At 43.0% G+C, this 12,649-nt stretch overlaps 1 protein-coding gene across 10 annotated transcripts in view; it reads left to right on the plus strand.

Moving 5' to 3' along the window:
* nfixa (nuclear factor I/Xa) overlaps nt 1–12,649 on the plus strand; it is a 139,791-nt gene that overhangs the window by 67,098 nt on the left and 60,044 nt on the right. For 9 of the 10 annotated variants that reach the window (XM_020596931.1, XM_020596933.1, XM_020596930.1 and 6 more), the window contains one exon: nt 1,649–2,180. In XM_020596931.1, coding sequence (XP_020452587.1) covers nt 1,649–2,180 — 532 coding nt within the window. Of the gene's footprint in view, nt 1–89; nt 834–1,648; nt 2,181–12,649 lie in introns of those variants that run through there. The other variant, XM_020596934.1, reaches the window with a different exon arrangement.

The raw sequence follows: 12,649 nt of genomic DNA on the forward strand, positions 1-12,649 counted from the left end.
GCTGGGAGCGTGCTAATGGGCTGGGCTGTTTGAGACTCGGTGCCAAATAGGTGGGCCTTCTGCGTGTTGGCACAGACTCAGTCAATGGTTAGAGAAGGAAAGTGGAGAGGAAGAGAGAGACAGAGTTGGGGAGAAAGAGGGGGAAAAAAGAAGCAGCACTCGGGTTTGCCAGCGGTCGTGCACACTCTTCCAACATTGACTCGGTCCTCTTGTTTTTGTTTTTTTCTTTCCTCCTTCTTCTCCTCTGTCTGCACCCCCCTTGTCCAGCTCTCTCTCTCTCCCTCTCCGCAAGTCTTATGCAGATCCTACAGAACTGAACCAATAGCACGCTCTGCTTTGCCAAGCATTTTTATTGTTTTTTCAACAAGATTTTTTCTACATTTTTTTTTTTTTGCAGAGGCTTTATTTAAGTTTTTGACAATTTGATCCTTTATACTGCAACATCTATTTTATTGTGTTTGTGCATGGCCGGTGTTTTTTTTTTTTTTTTTTAATCCTTTTAGACGGAGAGATTTCTGAACTTCTGTACACTCTCCTTCTGTTGTACTCTTGAACAGCAGCTCTCCTGCAGCTCCTGCTACAGTACCTCCTGTGTTCCTGTGCTGGTATTACACTGCGCCCCCTTGGCCTGTCTTCTTTTTCTCAGCTTTTTTCCCCCCTGCTGCTTTTATTGGACAGTTTAGCTTATTCTTTCCCCCCCTCAGTCTTTTGATTTCTAATATATGCGGCATCACTTCAACGCCTTTTGCCTCAACTATCCAGTTTTTGAACTTGTGGCGCATTTTAAGTTTCTTAGCAATCGACGGGTGAATTTATGATGAGAGAGCAAAATGGTAACTACTGTGTTATTCTTTGTGTTTTTGTGATAATGAATATTAAGTAGTTTTGAATGTGAATGCAATTATGCTATTTATGGGCAAAGATTTTGTGCTGTCTTTTTAATGCATCAATTTTTGTCTTAATTTTAATCATTAAAATTTATATGGTAAATTAGTTTGCAGATTACCTCAGTGTTGTATACATACATACATATGCTAGGTTGTATTTACAAGATTTATACTTTTCCAGATGCAGTTCTAAAATGTTTAGAATTTTTTTTTAAATTAATTAGTGTTTTTGAATTTGAATTAGTGCTTTTGTTGTAGTTTTGTAATGGCTAAGTCTGGTAGTACTTTTATTTACAACTAACACATTTGTTTATATTAGACAGGCACATAAATACTTCCTCCACTATTGTGTGAGGAAAACCATGTTAGCAGACGTTTAATTTCTCTGTCTCATCTCTTACCTCCGTCTCTCAGTATTGTTCAGTGTTTTGTGAAGTGTGTCCTTCAATGTGATGTCTGTGTTAGGTAGCGAGTGTAAAGCATCTTTCCCCCTCTCTCTCTCTGTCTCTCTCTCTCTTTCTTTCTCTCTCTCGGCGCCTCTCGTTCATTCTCTCCCGCCTCTCACACAGAGCGGGCGCCGCTCCTCCATGCTGCGTGCCGGTGCTAACTGCCTCTCCTCTCTCTTCCCTTCCTCACCCCCACTCCCTCTCTCCCCATCCTTCTCTCCCCCATTCTCACCCTCTCTCTCCACCACCTCCTCCTGCTTCCCCCCCTCCTCCCTCTCCTCCTCCACCCTCCCCCCGTCCTCATCCCTTATCCAGGATGAATTCCACCCCTTCATCGAGGCCCTGCTGCCCCATGTCCGCGCCTTCGCTTACACCTGGTTCAACCTGCAGGCCCGTAAGCGCAAGTACTTCAAGAAGCATGAAAAGAGGATGACCAAGGATGAGGAACGCGCAGTGAAGGATGAACTGCTGGGGGAGAAGCCAGAGATCAAGCAGAAGTGGGCCTCGCGCCTGCTGGCCAAGCTCCGCAAGGACATCCGGCCTGAGTTTCGTGAGGACTTTGTGCTCACCATCACAGGAAAAAAGCCCCCCTGCTGTGTGCTGTCCAACCCTGACCAGAAGGGCAAGATCCGTCGCATCGACTGCCTGCGCCAGGCTGATAAGGTGTGGCGACTGGACCTGGTGATGGTCATCTTGTTCAAGGGCAGCCCCCTGGAGAGCACGGACGGGGAACGGCTGGTCAAGTCACCACAGTGCACCAACCCAGGCCTGTGCGTCCAGCCGCATCACATCGGAGTGTCCGTCAAAGAGCTGGACCTCTATCTGGCATACTTCGTCCACACGCCAGGTATGTGTCCAGTAGGGAGGGATGCCAACAGATAAACACTTGTTATACATGCCCGTGTGCATATGCCTATAGACATACACACATTTGCATAATTACACAGACATGCACATAGAAAAACACCTAAACACTTGCTTTGTACATGATTAGATAAAGAGGGAGTACCATAAATAAAACTACATACAGATAAACCAAACTGTAGGAAGTTTCAAAAATGCACTAAAAGGTTGTTTCCAGATTAGGAGAGAATTATTACAACTGAGATATCTAATAATAAAATATGAAATTAATTAATTCAGTGTTTATTTTACAATAATCAGTCACATAAATGAAGTAAATATTTACCTCTGAGAAAAAATGCCAAATCCTTTCTTACTTTATTCCCTGAGCAAACACCAAATTGTTTTTGTGTTTTTTAATATTTTTTCTGATTACCTTCGGTTTATTGGTTGCGTACATGCCATGATAGTATCAGCAGCAATAAAAAGAATACATGTGTGTGTGTCAAGGGCATTTAGTCAGCGTGCTCTGCCAAGTACACATTTAATTCTTTTTGAGCGAGGCTTTTGCGGCTTCATACGAGCATGTATTTTGTTTTTTTTATAGGAAGAAATTTGCATGTCTGTGTGTGTTAGTGTTTTTATGAGATGATCACCACTGTCAAATTTTGTGTTTATGTGCGATGAGTCGCTGTTTATAAGACTGTACTCAGTCTGTCGAAGTGTATGTGCCACGATAAGGCCATTGTAGCCAAGGATTGTCATTTGGCCACAGCCCAGATTTTGTGTGTGTGTGTGTGTGTGTGTGTGTGTGTGTGTGTGTGTGTGTGTATGAGAGAGAGAGCAGAGCTGCGAGTCTCCTGTTCTCAGGCCACAGGCTGCTGCTGCCTTCACCGTCTGCCTGAACGCTAGCACCATGTTGGACCTTGCTGCCAAACACACACACACAAAACACCAGTGCTCACAGTAATGCTGCAGCCACCTTCACACCCATACACACACAAACACAGCTAAATAAAGATACACATTTATAAAAAAAAAAAAAAAAAAAAAAGACAAACAACTCTGTCATCTTTGTAGCGCACTTTCACACATAGAGCCAAACACGGTTTTAGTCACGATTGCGTACACACACCCACACAGCACGCACACTCGGCCAAGGAATATCATAGATACAGTTGGATACAGCCAAGCATTGTTGTATCTCAGCCACCATCATGGATACACACGCTCACACCCAGCCAAACATCGCTGTAGCCTTCAGTGTGTGTACTCTACACACATAGCCAAAACACTGGCAGTGTTGTAGTTTTTTCCCCACATTGCAAAAAAAAAAAAATAATAATAATAATATATATGTATATATACAGCAGTCCCCAGTCACAGCCCAAATACACACACAGTCTGCCTAGGCAGAACTCTCCTGGTACCCGCTAACGTGAATATAGCCAAACGCTATCACAGCCGTTCCTCTATCTTTCTCTGACACACATACACACACAGGTACAGGCCAAACAGCTCACATAGCCCTTGCCAAATCCTGGCAACAGCTCCAGCTTCACTCCGTCAGTCTGTCTGTGGTGGTGATAAACCATAGCAGCAGACAGAGGAAATGTCTTAGTGCTATATTTTTCTGGTAAATTGTTTCTCACACATAATTGATTTTATTTTTTTTCTGTGGCTTATAACAGAGACAGTGTTTTCAAAATGAACTTTGTGGATTCTGGCTCAGTGAGCTGTGTTTTGGATGTGTGTTCAAGAAAAATTTAGTTTGTAAGTTAAATAATACACCTAATGTAGAGAAATGTTGTCTTAGTTTTGGATAGGAATCATGATGATAATGCTTGGTATTTGAGCGTATATAATTAAAGCAAATTTTCACCTAATCCTTAGACCCTTCAAAATTTCACAACGTATTGAGAAGGGAAATGCTAGATTCAGGAACATAATCCAGTCCTCTTAAAAGCAGTAAGTATTTCATTTATGGCATGTGGCTCCAGAGCATAATGTTGAAAAATTGATAAGCGAAACAATGTCATATTTCAGTTTTTTCATATACAACCAAACTACACACACACAGAAACTGTGAATGTGTCATGACAAATGTTCTCTGCCGCACTGTTGGCTGCCCCTTCTCCACTTTGTTGCTGCGCACTTGTCATTACATTACTTTGGTTTACAGCAGTGAAGTAAAACACATGGCTGCTTAGAATGGTTGCCCAGTGTGCTGCCCATTCATAATGTGGACTTACTACGTGCTCTGCCTTATCTTATCGGTCTAACGCAGTGCGCTTTAGTGCTTTTATCTGCCTCCAAAGAGCCAATGCTCAGTTTAAAGCCTGGTTGGAGCAGCACCTTGGGATGTACAGACAGAAAGAGTGAGACAGAGGACAAACAGCTTTCTGCAAACCTGTCGCCACTGTTACCAGGCTTGGCTCTCATTTACTTGTAAGTTGCAAATGCATATTTGTGAGCCATCAGGCATGAAGGCCACGTTATGTATTACACTGATGTGCACCCGTGCTTTCTTTTTTTTTTTTTGCCTCAGTCGCACAATGACTGACAAGATGTGCTCATTGTTTGTTTTTGTTTGGTTTGCATTTTGTCAGTCTTCAGCATCTCTGTCTTTGTCGTTCCTCTTTGATCCCATGCACACTTTTGTTTTGTCTCCTTAAACATCGCCCTCATTGTTGCTCTCACAGAGGTAAAGCCTCTGCTGATCTCTTTTGTTTATATTGTAGGAGACAGAGAGAGGGAGAGAGAGTGTGTTGGAAAGGAGAAGAGGCTGCGATAGTGATTGTTCTGTTTGGCAGAGCCCGAGCCCCGTTGGTGTGGGAAGAAGAGAAAGACGTCTTGTGTTTTGTTTATGACAGAGTGGCAAAAGCTGCCACGGGGAATCTCTGGGCTTGCCGTCAGGCTTTCTCAGGCTGTTCTGCCGCCAGCCAGCATTTGAGATCCTCTCTCTTACGGAGCGTAACACCACTGCAGCCTTTGCAGAGCAAACCTCGCTGTCACAATACACAGCCTTCTCCCCCTGCTTTTCATCTTAGATAAAAAGCATCAAATCAGACAGAGTAGTGTGTCTATGAACATGGCAACTGGTTTGTGAGTCAGTATAGTTAGTAGTACATTATTTTTAGTGTTCTGTTAAGCATGAGTGAGTGGTACTATAATGGAGATAGTGATCTCTTGGCCCGGATGTGCCAGTGGTCTGTCAAAGCACCCCAAACTGGCAGGGTCTCCGTGATAACCCATGAATGGAGTGCGTTGGATAGGCACAGTGCTAGTTTATATGCAATTCTCACCCATGTCAGTCGGACTAGGTGGATATGAGGAGAAGTCATTTAACTGCTTCTCATAGTGTTCACAGGACTTCTTGATTTATAATCTGTGTGCTGGTTTAGCTCAAAGTCAGCACATTTTTGATTTATTCAAGGTGGGGAAAAAAAGAAGACAAAGAAAAAAAATATTTGTCAGGTCCAGAGTTAGTTCCGTGCACTTAGTCATACTTTGGATCTCATTCTTACTGCTCTTTATTTTTTCTTTTCTTTCCTTTGCATGCCGTTAAGTGTGATCATGAAAAGATGTTTCAAATGTGTTTCCAATCAAAAGTGCAGTACAGGAAATTTGCAGTCACTCCAAGGGAGGTGTGAAATGTGCTCGCCATGCCATTTCTGCCATGACCGCTTCACACTCCACGCTCCACGGTCTATAGTGCCAGATCCTTCCTCCCTCTCGCTGTAGCAGTAGTCATGCTTTGGAATACGCTGTGAGAAAGCTCAGAGAAAGCTTAGCGCTGTGGCCCCCCCCCCCCCTTCCACAAGCCAACTTGCTGACCACAGGAAGGATTCACAAATAAAAGCCCCACTTGTGCTCATCACTGAGGAAAAACTCCCTGAGTATTCTGGATTTATGGGTGAGTGGGTGGTTGGGCAAGAAATGTTGGAGAAAGAATGGGGAAAGTAAGAAGAGCAGAGGGAGAGTGAAACAGAGAAAGAGAGAAGCATCCTGACAGCCATGGTGGATGTGATAAATGACTTGCAATGTGTTAAAATGTGACGGGGTACTGGGATGGATTCCACAGGTTCCCACTGCTCTGCTGCTCGGTATTTTTATTTTTTTCTCCTGTGAAAATAATCTGTTTTGAATTACTTCCTGGATCTCTCCTCCAGCTCCCATGACATCACAAGGGTTGAGTGGACTGTCCTTGTGTGGTGTGTGTGTGTGTGTGTGTGTGCACAGCATAGGATGACCCTCAGCATAGCAGTAATTGATTAAATGAAATCTCAACACTTAGGGAATCTGTCAGGTCTGAGGCTTTTGTGTTGTGTGTGTGTGTGTGTGTGAGTGGTGGGTGGGAACAGGGCCTGTGATGGCTAAGAAAAGCTCTACACATGCAGTGCGGCTTTGGCATCAGCAAACGTTCGCTGGGGGATCTCGTCTGCATCTTCTTTTGCATGTCTCTGTCTGGTGTCAGGGCCATGTTGAGGTGGCTGCCTATCAGATCTGAAAGGTTAAGCTAGACGGAGAGCCAGTCACATTAGAGAGATTGAGTAAGAGGGAGCCTTCGCACACTATTCTTGGCTATGGAAAAAAATCTTTGTATTTGAATAGCTAATGGTGTCAGGTTAGCCAAAGCCCACTTGTGCGCTCACTTGCTCCAAAACACACACTCACACACACACAAGTATAATATTGGGGTGTCACTGACAGAAATTAATCCAAACTTGCAGGGTGTGCATTTATCTCATGAGACCATGATGACACTAGCAGACTCAAGGGAAGATGGAAAAGCCCAATCAGAGACAACGTTATGTTTTTGCTCTCCCATTAAATTGACCAGTGAAGACTGGCATGCTCCGTGATATGACGCATCCGTCCTAGAAACAGCTCCTTGTTTTTTTGGTTTTTACTTAACAGTCTTAAGCCTCTTTTTCTTTGGCTGTGCCTAATGCGGGAGAGAGTCCAACCACTCAACATTTGTGGTCAACCCGCATCTGTTTCCTTCTGTTTAAAGAGTTTGAGTGCTGGGAGATAAAAGGTAAATAGATTATTCCAATGAAACTGGGAGGCCATCATCCTGGTGAAACAGACAAATGAGGCAGCTTGTGCTATTTGGCACTGTCTGTTTTTCTCTGATTACGTCTTTCTGAATGAACTCAGCTGTCAGTGGTTTCCTGTTTCTCTTCAGGAGAAACACAGGTAGAAAAGCAAGCGGACATTTTTTTGGATTGTATTCTGTTTTTTTATGACGGAAGACATAAATCTTATCTCTGTCAAATTAAGCACGTGTTTTATTCATTACTAATGGTGCAGACCTTTGTGGTTTTCCACAGCATTTAACCTTTTGAAGGTAGCTGTAACCTCATTTGTGCACTTTATATTTCCACAAAATTAAGTTTATATTAATCAGTGTCGGATATAAAGTTCTAAAATGCTTTTTTTCATCTACAGTATATGTAGGCCCTCATATAAAGGGTTATAATTTATTTGTAGAAATATAATATGGAAAATAAAATACATGCATCTCTTTAATTTAATAAATAAACGATTACTGTTATTCTCTAATATGGACCTCTGGTATGGTATTTATATAAACGTTAAGCAAAGTTTCATGTTGTCTAAAGAAAACAGGGTGTTTTCACTCACAGCTGTACTTAGTGTGATGCCCATTGTTGAGATTTAATTACACATTGAAACACATTAACGATTGTCATAAAAATGGGCGTAGGCTAAACTAAGCACACAGCGATAAAAACCTCATTCGTTACTTAAGCTGAGTGTGATTTTGTTTTTTCACTTTTATTTGGAAAAAACTTAGAGAAAGTAAGAAAAGGAGAAAAGAAAAGAAGGAGGCAGTTGAGAAAAGAGAGAGTCACAGACAGCAAGGGGGTGGTATTGTCTGTATTAATATTGTGTCTTCCCAGCACCGGGTCTCTTTTCAGGCTTTTGTAGTGGTGCCAACCATGAAATGTGTCTGTCCCCAAAAACCATATACCCGCTCCAGGAGGGTTTCCCGACCTCAGAGAGACAGAGAGGAGGAGGAGGAGCACGAGAAAGAGTACAGTGACCAGTGCTCACTATCAGGCTGGCCAGCCAGAAAGGAGGGAGAGCCAGGGAACATGGCTCATTCACGGCACTGCACTCACAGTGAGGCCCTGGCATCGGCTGCCTAGTCTGGCTAGCAACGCCTTTCAGCGCCACACAGCTGTAGTCACTGTAGAATGACAGTCATTATAGTTAAAATCAAAAATCCTATCTCTTTTCATTTTGCTGTCTTTATTTTATAGTCAACATAGAGTTATTTCCCCCTAACAAGTGGCGGTTTCTGTAGCGGAACAAAAAGTTAGGTCAGTACTGATTTAGAAAAAAATAAATAAAAATAACCTTTACTTGATTTTATTTTGCGCATGTGGGTTGAAGAATAAAGAAATTATTATGTGGGCGAGATTAACACAGCAAAGGAGTCTGATGTTCAGAAAGTGAGAGGAGTTGTGTCGGCGGCCGTTTTTGGCACGGTGCAGTCTCTCTGTATGGAAGACGCCAAATTTTCATACACAGTCCCTGCCAACCTCCTCCCTCTGATCCTCACTTTCTTTTCTTTTCTTCCTTTCACTTGTTCCCCTTTTCTTTTATTCCTCTTTAGGGTTCAAATGAATGCCCCCCACTAGCCTCATTAGCACCCCGGACTCCTGTTTGCAGCAACAGAAAAATGTATAATAACTTGTAAGCGCAAACATTTTAGTGCTCAATAGACCGTTGCCCTTGTTTTTCATCATGGGGCTGTGAGTCTTGACTGTGAGGGCTTTTTTTTATTTTTTCACTTCTGATGTTTCTTTCATCTAGTATGCGAAGACGTTGTACCGCCAGCCATTTGGTTGATGTCTTTACAAAGTCTGGCATTCTGCCTTTTTTAAAACCATCTTTACAGTTTATATTTGAGCAGTCTGTGTTGTTAAAATTTTTGAGATTAAATATTTTCAGTAAAAGCATTTTTATTTGGGATATGATGCATTGTTTGTGTTTTAGTTCTTCTTTTGTTTTGTATAAATGTATTGCCTTCACTTAATGAGATTTCATTTGACCATTGATTAAGTTTAGGTTGCTGGTTCATCATTCATGATGGATGTTTTTTTACCAGTTTGTGCATATCTGTTTTTTAGAGAGACAGTCTTTTCGAGGGCTTCATTTGGTGTTTGTTACACCATGAGAAGGAGAGTTTAGAGAGGACAGAAAGTGGAGAGGGGGCCAATGAGCGAGTTATAGCTGAGGAGCACAACAGAATGCAGAGAATCAAATTTGGCATGCGTCTGTGTAAGCGAGTAAGCTTCAAATCAGTTTGGACACAGATCTAGCAAACTAGACGTAGAGAAGAAAGAAGGATGAAACGGGATAGAGAACAACATGGGATTGGTGGGGGGGGGGGCTAGGATGTATATGTGTTTAGCAGATAGGCTAGAGGATGAGATGGAAGGGGGCTGGGCGGGTGAGGGTGAGGAGGGTGGGGTGGGCAGCGTTTGGTAGAGTGTCCCTGAATGACGACTTGAAAAACAGGCCGGTAAATAAATGGAGTGGCAGTAAACAAGGCTCAGTGCTTCATCAAAAGACTCCATTCATCTGTGAACAGGAGAGTCTGTCCTTTCTCTGAGGAGAAAGAGAAAGGAACCCACTGACGCTGACGAGAGGACAGCGCTTGTTTAGATAACAGGATGAGTTTGGAGTGGAATTGTGTTAGTGTGCGTGTTTTAGTTCATGTGTGGTGGTGGTGGGGGGGTGGAGAGCAGGTGGGAGGTGGACACAGTCTAAACTAGTGGGGTAAGGTGGGAGTACAGACAGTGTTTTTGTGGATTCAGGGAAGGATTGTGTTTTGGGGGTTAGAACTGTGGGACAGGCTGATGACAGTGTGTGTTTGTGTATCTGGTACAAAGCGCTATAGGGGTGTTGTGCTTTTGGCAAAGCTTATGTGCTTGTATGCACAAGTGTGCATGTGTGCGAGTGCATATGTGCATGTCTGCTTACTATACAAGGTTATTTTTTCCAGACAGAGTGCTGTGCTCTATGATTTACACTCCTATGAGCCAAGTAGCAGATCTTTTTTTGTACACGTTACAGGTTGGAAGGATTAGAGTCTTGGGGTCTCAGGGACACCGCGGTGAACTGGCTACAGCAAGGTGCTGTGATTTGCTCTCTGCTTCAGCTGTTCATAATTTAGCTTGTCAGCTGTTGGCCAAGAGAGCCATGTGTAAAGCAAGTGCTAAAAAGTCCTTTTGCACATTTCCATCATGCAGACTTTTTAAATATGAGGAGATGAATAATGACTATAGAGATCAGGGTTAAGTCACCTCCAACCACTTAGTGAAGTCTAGGCGACAGAGTGCTTGTTTAAATGTGGCACACTTTAGTGTGAATATTAACAGCAATTTAAACCTGCTTCTTTTTAGCTCGACTTTAATCTTTTAAGAGCACATCTTGTTTATAGAAGTGTCCTTGCAGTGTAAGACATGAGAAGTGTCGCTTTAACTCGTCTGATCTGGCAGATGAGCTTTCTGCTTTCAATTCCAATGTGAGAGTAGTGCAAGGCACAATACACCCATTCTGTCATTCACATTGCCAAGTTTATTATTTAAAAGCCCTATGTGTAGGTTATCAGCTGCATCCAGGACACACACTCTCCTAGTTCATACTTTGCTTTTATAGGTTATCAGTGATGTTATTTTGTTGCTCATTCATTCATTTAGCTTTATCTAAACAGGTCTTGTTTATTTGATTCCTTTAGGACTGCATGGTTGAGTTTTAGGTTGCCATAGCACACACAGAGATCCCCCCTTTCCTTCTCTATATGCTCTTTCTTTACACCCAACTGTCCCCCTGCCCAGCCCACCGCTTGTTCCCCACACATTTATTGGACCCAAATTCAGCTTGGCACCATGGCAACCAGGGCTCCCAGGGAACCTTGCCTGGGTAGAATCCAAGGTGCCTCCGGGGTGGCACTGGTTATCGTTGTCGGCGTCAACGGGCTGTCGCCACGGCAGGTTGCTACGACAAGGCCAGTTTGGATCTGGCCTTCCACACCCGCAGTGGGGGTGTTAGCTTGCTAACCTCCCTTAACTAACTATCAGCTAACATGACCTGCCATATGACATTAGCCACCACTCCCTCTGCTGCAGGCCTCGGTGACTGCATCACCGGGGAAGCAGGGGAAGCGTTTCACCAGCACGCATATTGATGTGGCATGGCTGGGTGCCCAGTGCCGCCTCCCACATGAGAGAAAGCAGCAGAAAGAAAAGAGAAGGAGAAAGGCAGCATGGAGATGCATTTTCAATGTATAATATATGAGCATATGTTTTTTTATTTTTTTTATTTTGAACAATACCTTTCTGCAATGGTATGTAGAAATTCAGCTGCACATATTTGGCCCTGTGTGTCTGGCCAAAACTTGTATGATATTTAAACGCATGAATATGATGTGTGCGACACTGTGCATCTGTCGAGGCAATATGGTTTTATGACTGATGCTGAAAATCATCAGTGGACCAACAATGTGAATGAGAGATTAAATTCATTCATCAGGGTTTATTGTTTAATTGTGTTTTACTTCAGAATGATTTTTTTCCCTCCACAAAGTAAGTGTGCGTGTTTGTGTATGTGCTTGTGTGTAGTATTCCTGTGTGAAAGTGAATGTATGTTCATCTGCTTCACCCTGTTTAATTGGAAACAAAACAAACTGGTGACACACAGACTCCTCATACTTAATGTGATGATTATGTAGTGTGATCCAGATTGTATGCTAAATAGAAAGGACACTCGCACATGTTTATGTTTATTTGCACTCACTCCAGATACCGTGCAAACCATTGGGCACGATATCTTGTTGCATGGATTGGCACCTGGTGCAACAGCCAACCCCTCCATGTGTACGTGCACATATAAGGCTGAAACCTGTGTAGTCACTGGATACACTAGGTATCCATGGTGCACTCCTGTGGCAGCTTTCTCCAGCTGTGGCACAGTGAGCCTGGGAGACAGGAGCTGCAGGGTCCAGTTGATTTAGAGCATCTTTATACTTTGTCTTCTCAATTTCCACTTCCCTGACAATTGACAATTTGCCAAAAATAACAGCACTCCAGAGAAAGTTGTACATAGTGTTTATATTTCAGCACATCAAAGTTCTTTTTGTACTTTTTAGTACACCAACAGAGAGTTAGCGTTATAGTTTTAGGTAGATTGCAGGCTGCCATGGTTCAACAAGCATTATTTTAGTACACTATTGGAAGCTATATGTGGTGCTCAACATTGTGAATGAAATGAAAAAAATGTATGTGACTGGCTTGTTTATATTATCAGTACAAAATGCAGTTTAGGTAGCACTCTCTTTCCAGCCGACAGAGACCGACTGTAGTGTAGCCCGACTACAGGTTTGCTGCTCTCAGTACAGTGCATTCCAGTTCTGAGCTGCACACAGGGTGGGCAGGG

Source organism: Monopterus albus, unplaced genomic scaffold (genome assembly GCF_001952655.1).
Source record: "Monopterus albus unplaced genomic scaffold, M_albus_1.0 scaffold32.1, whole genome shotgun sequence".
In the NCBI taxonomy this organism is placed as follows: domain Eukaryota; kingdom Metazoa; phylum Chordata; class Actinopteri; order Synbranchiformes; family Synbranchidae; genus Monopterus; species Monopterus albus.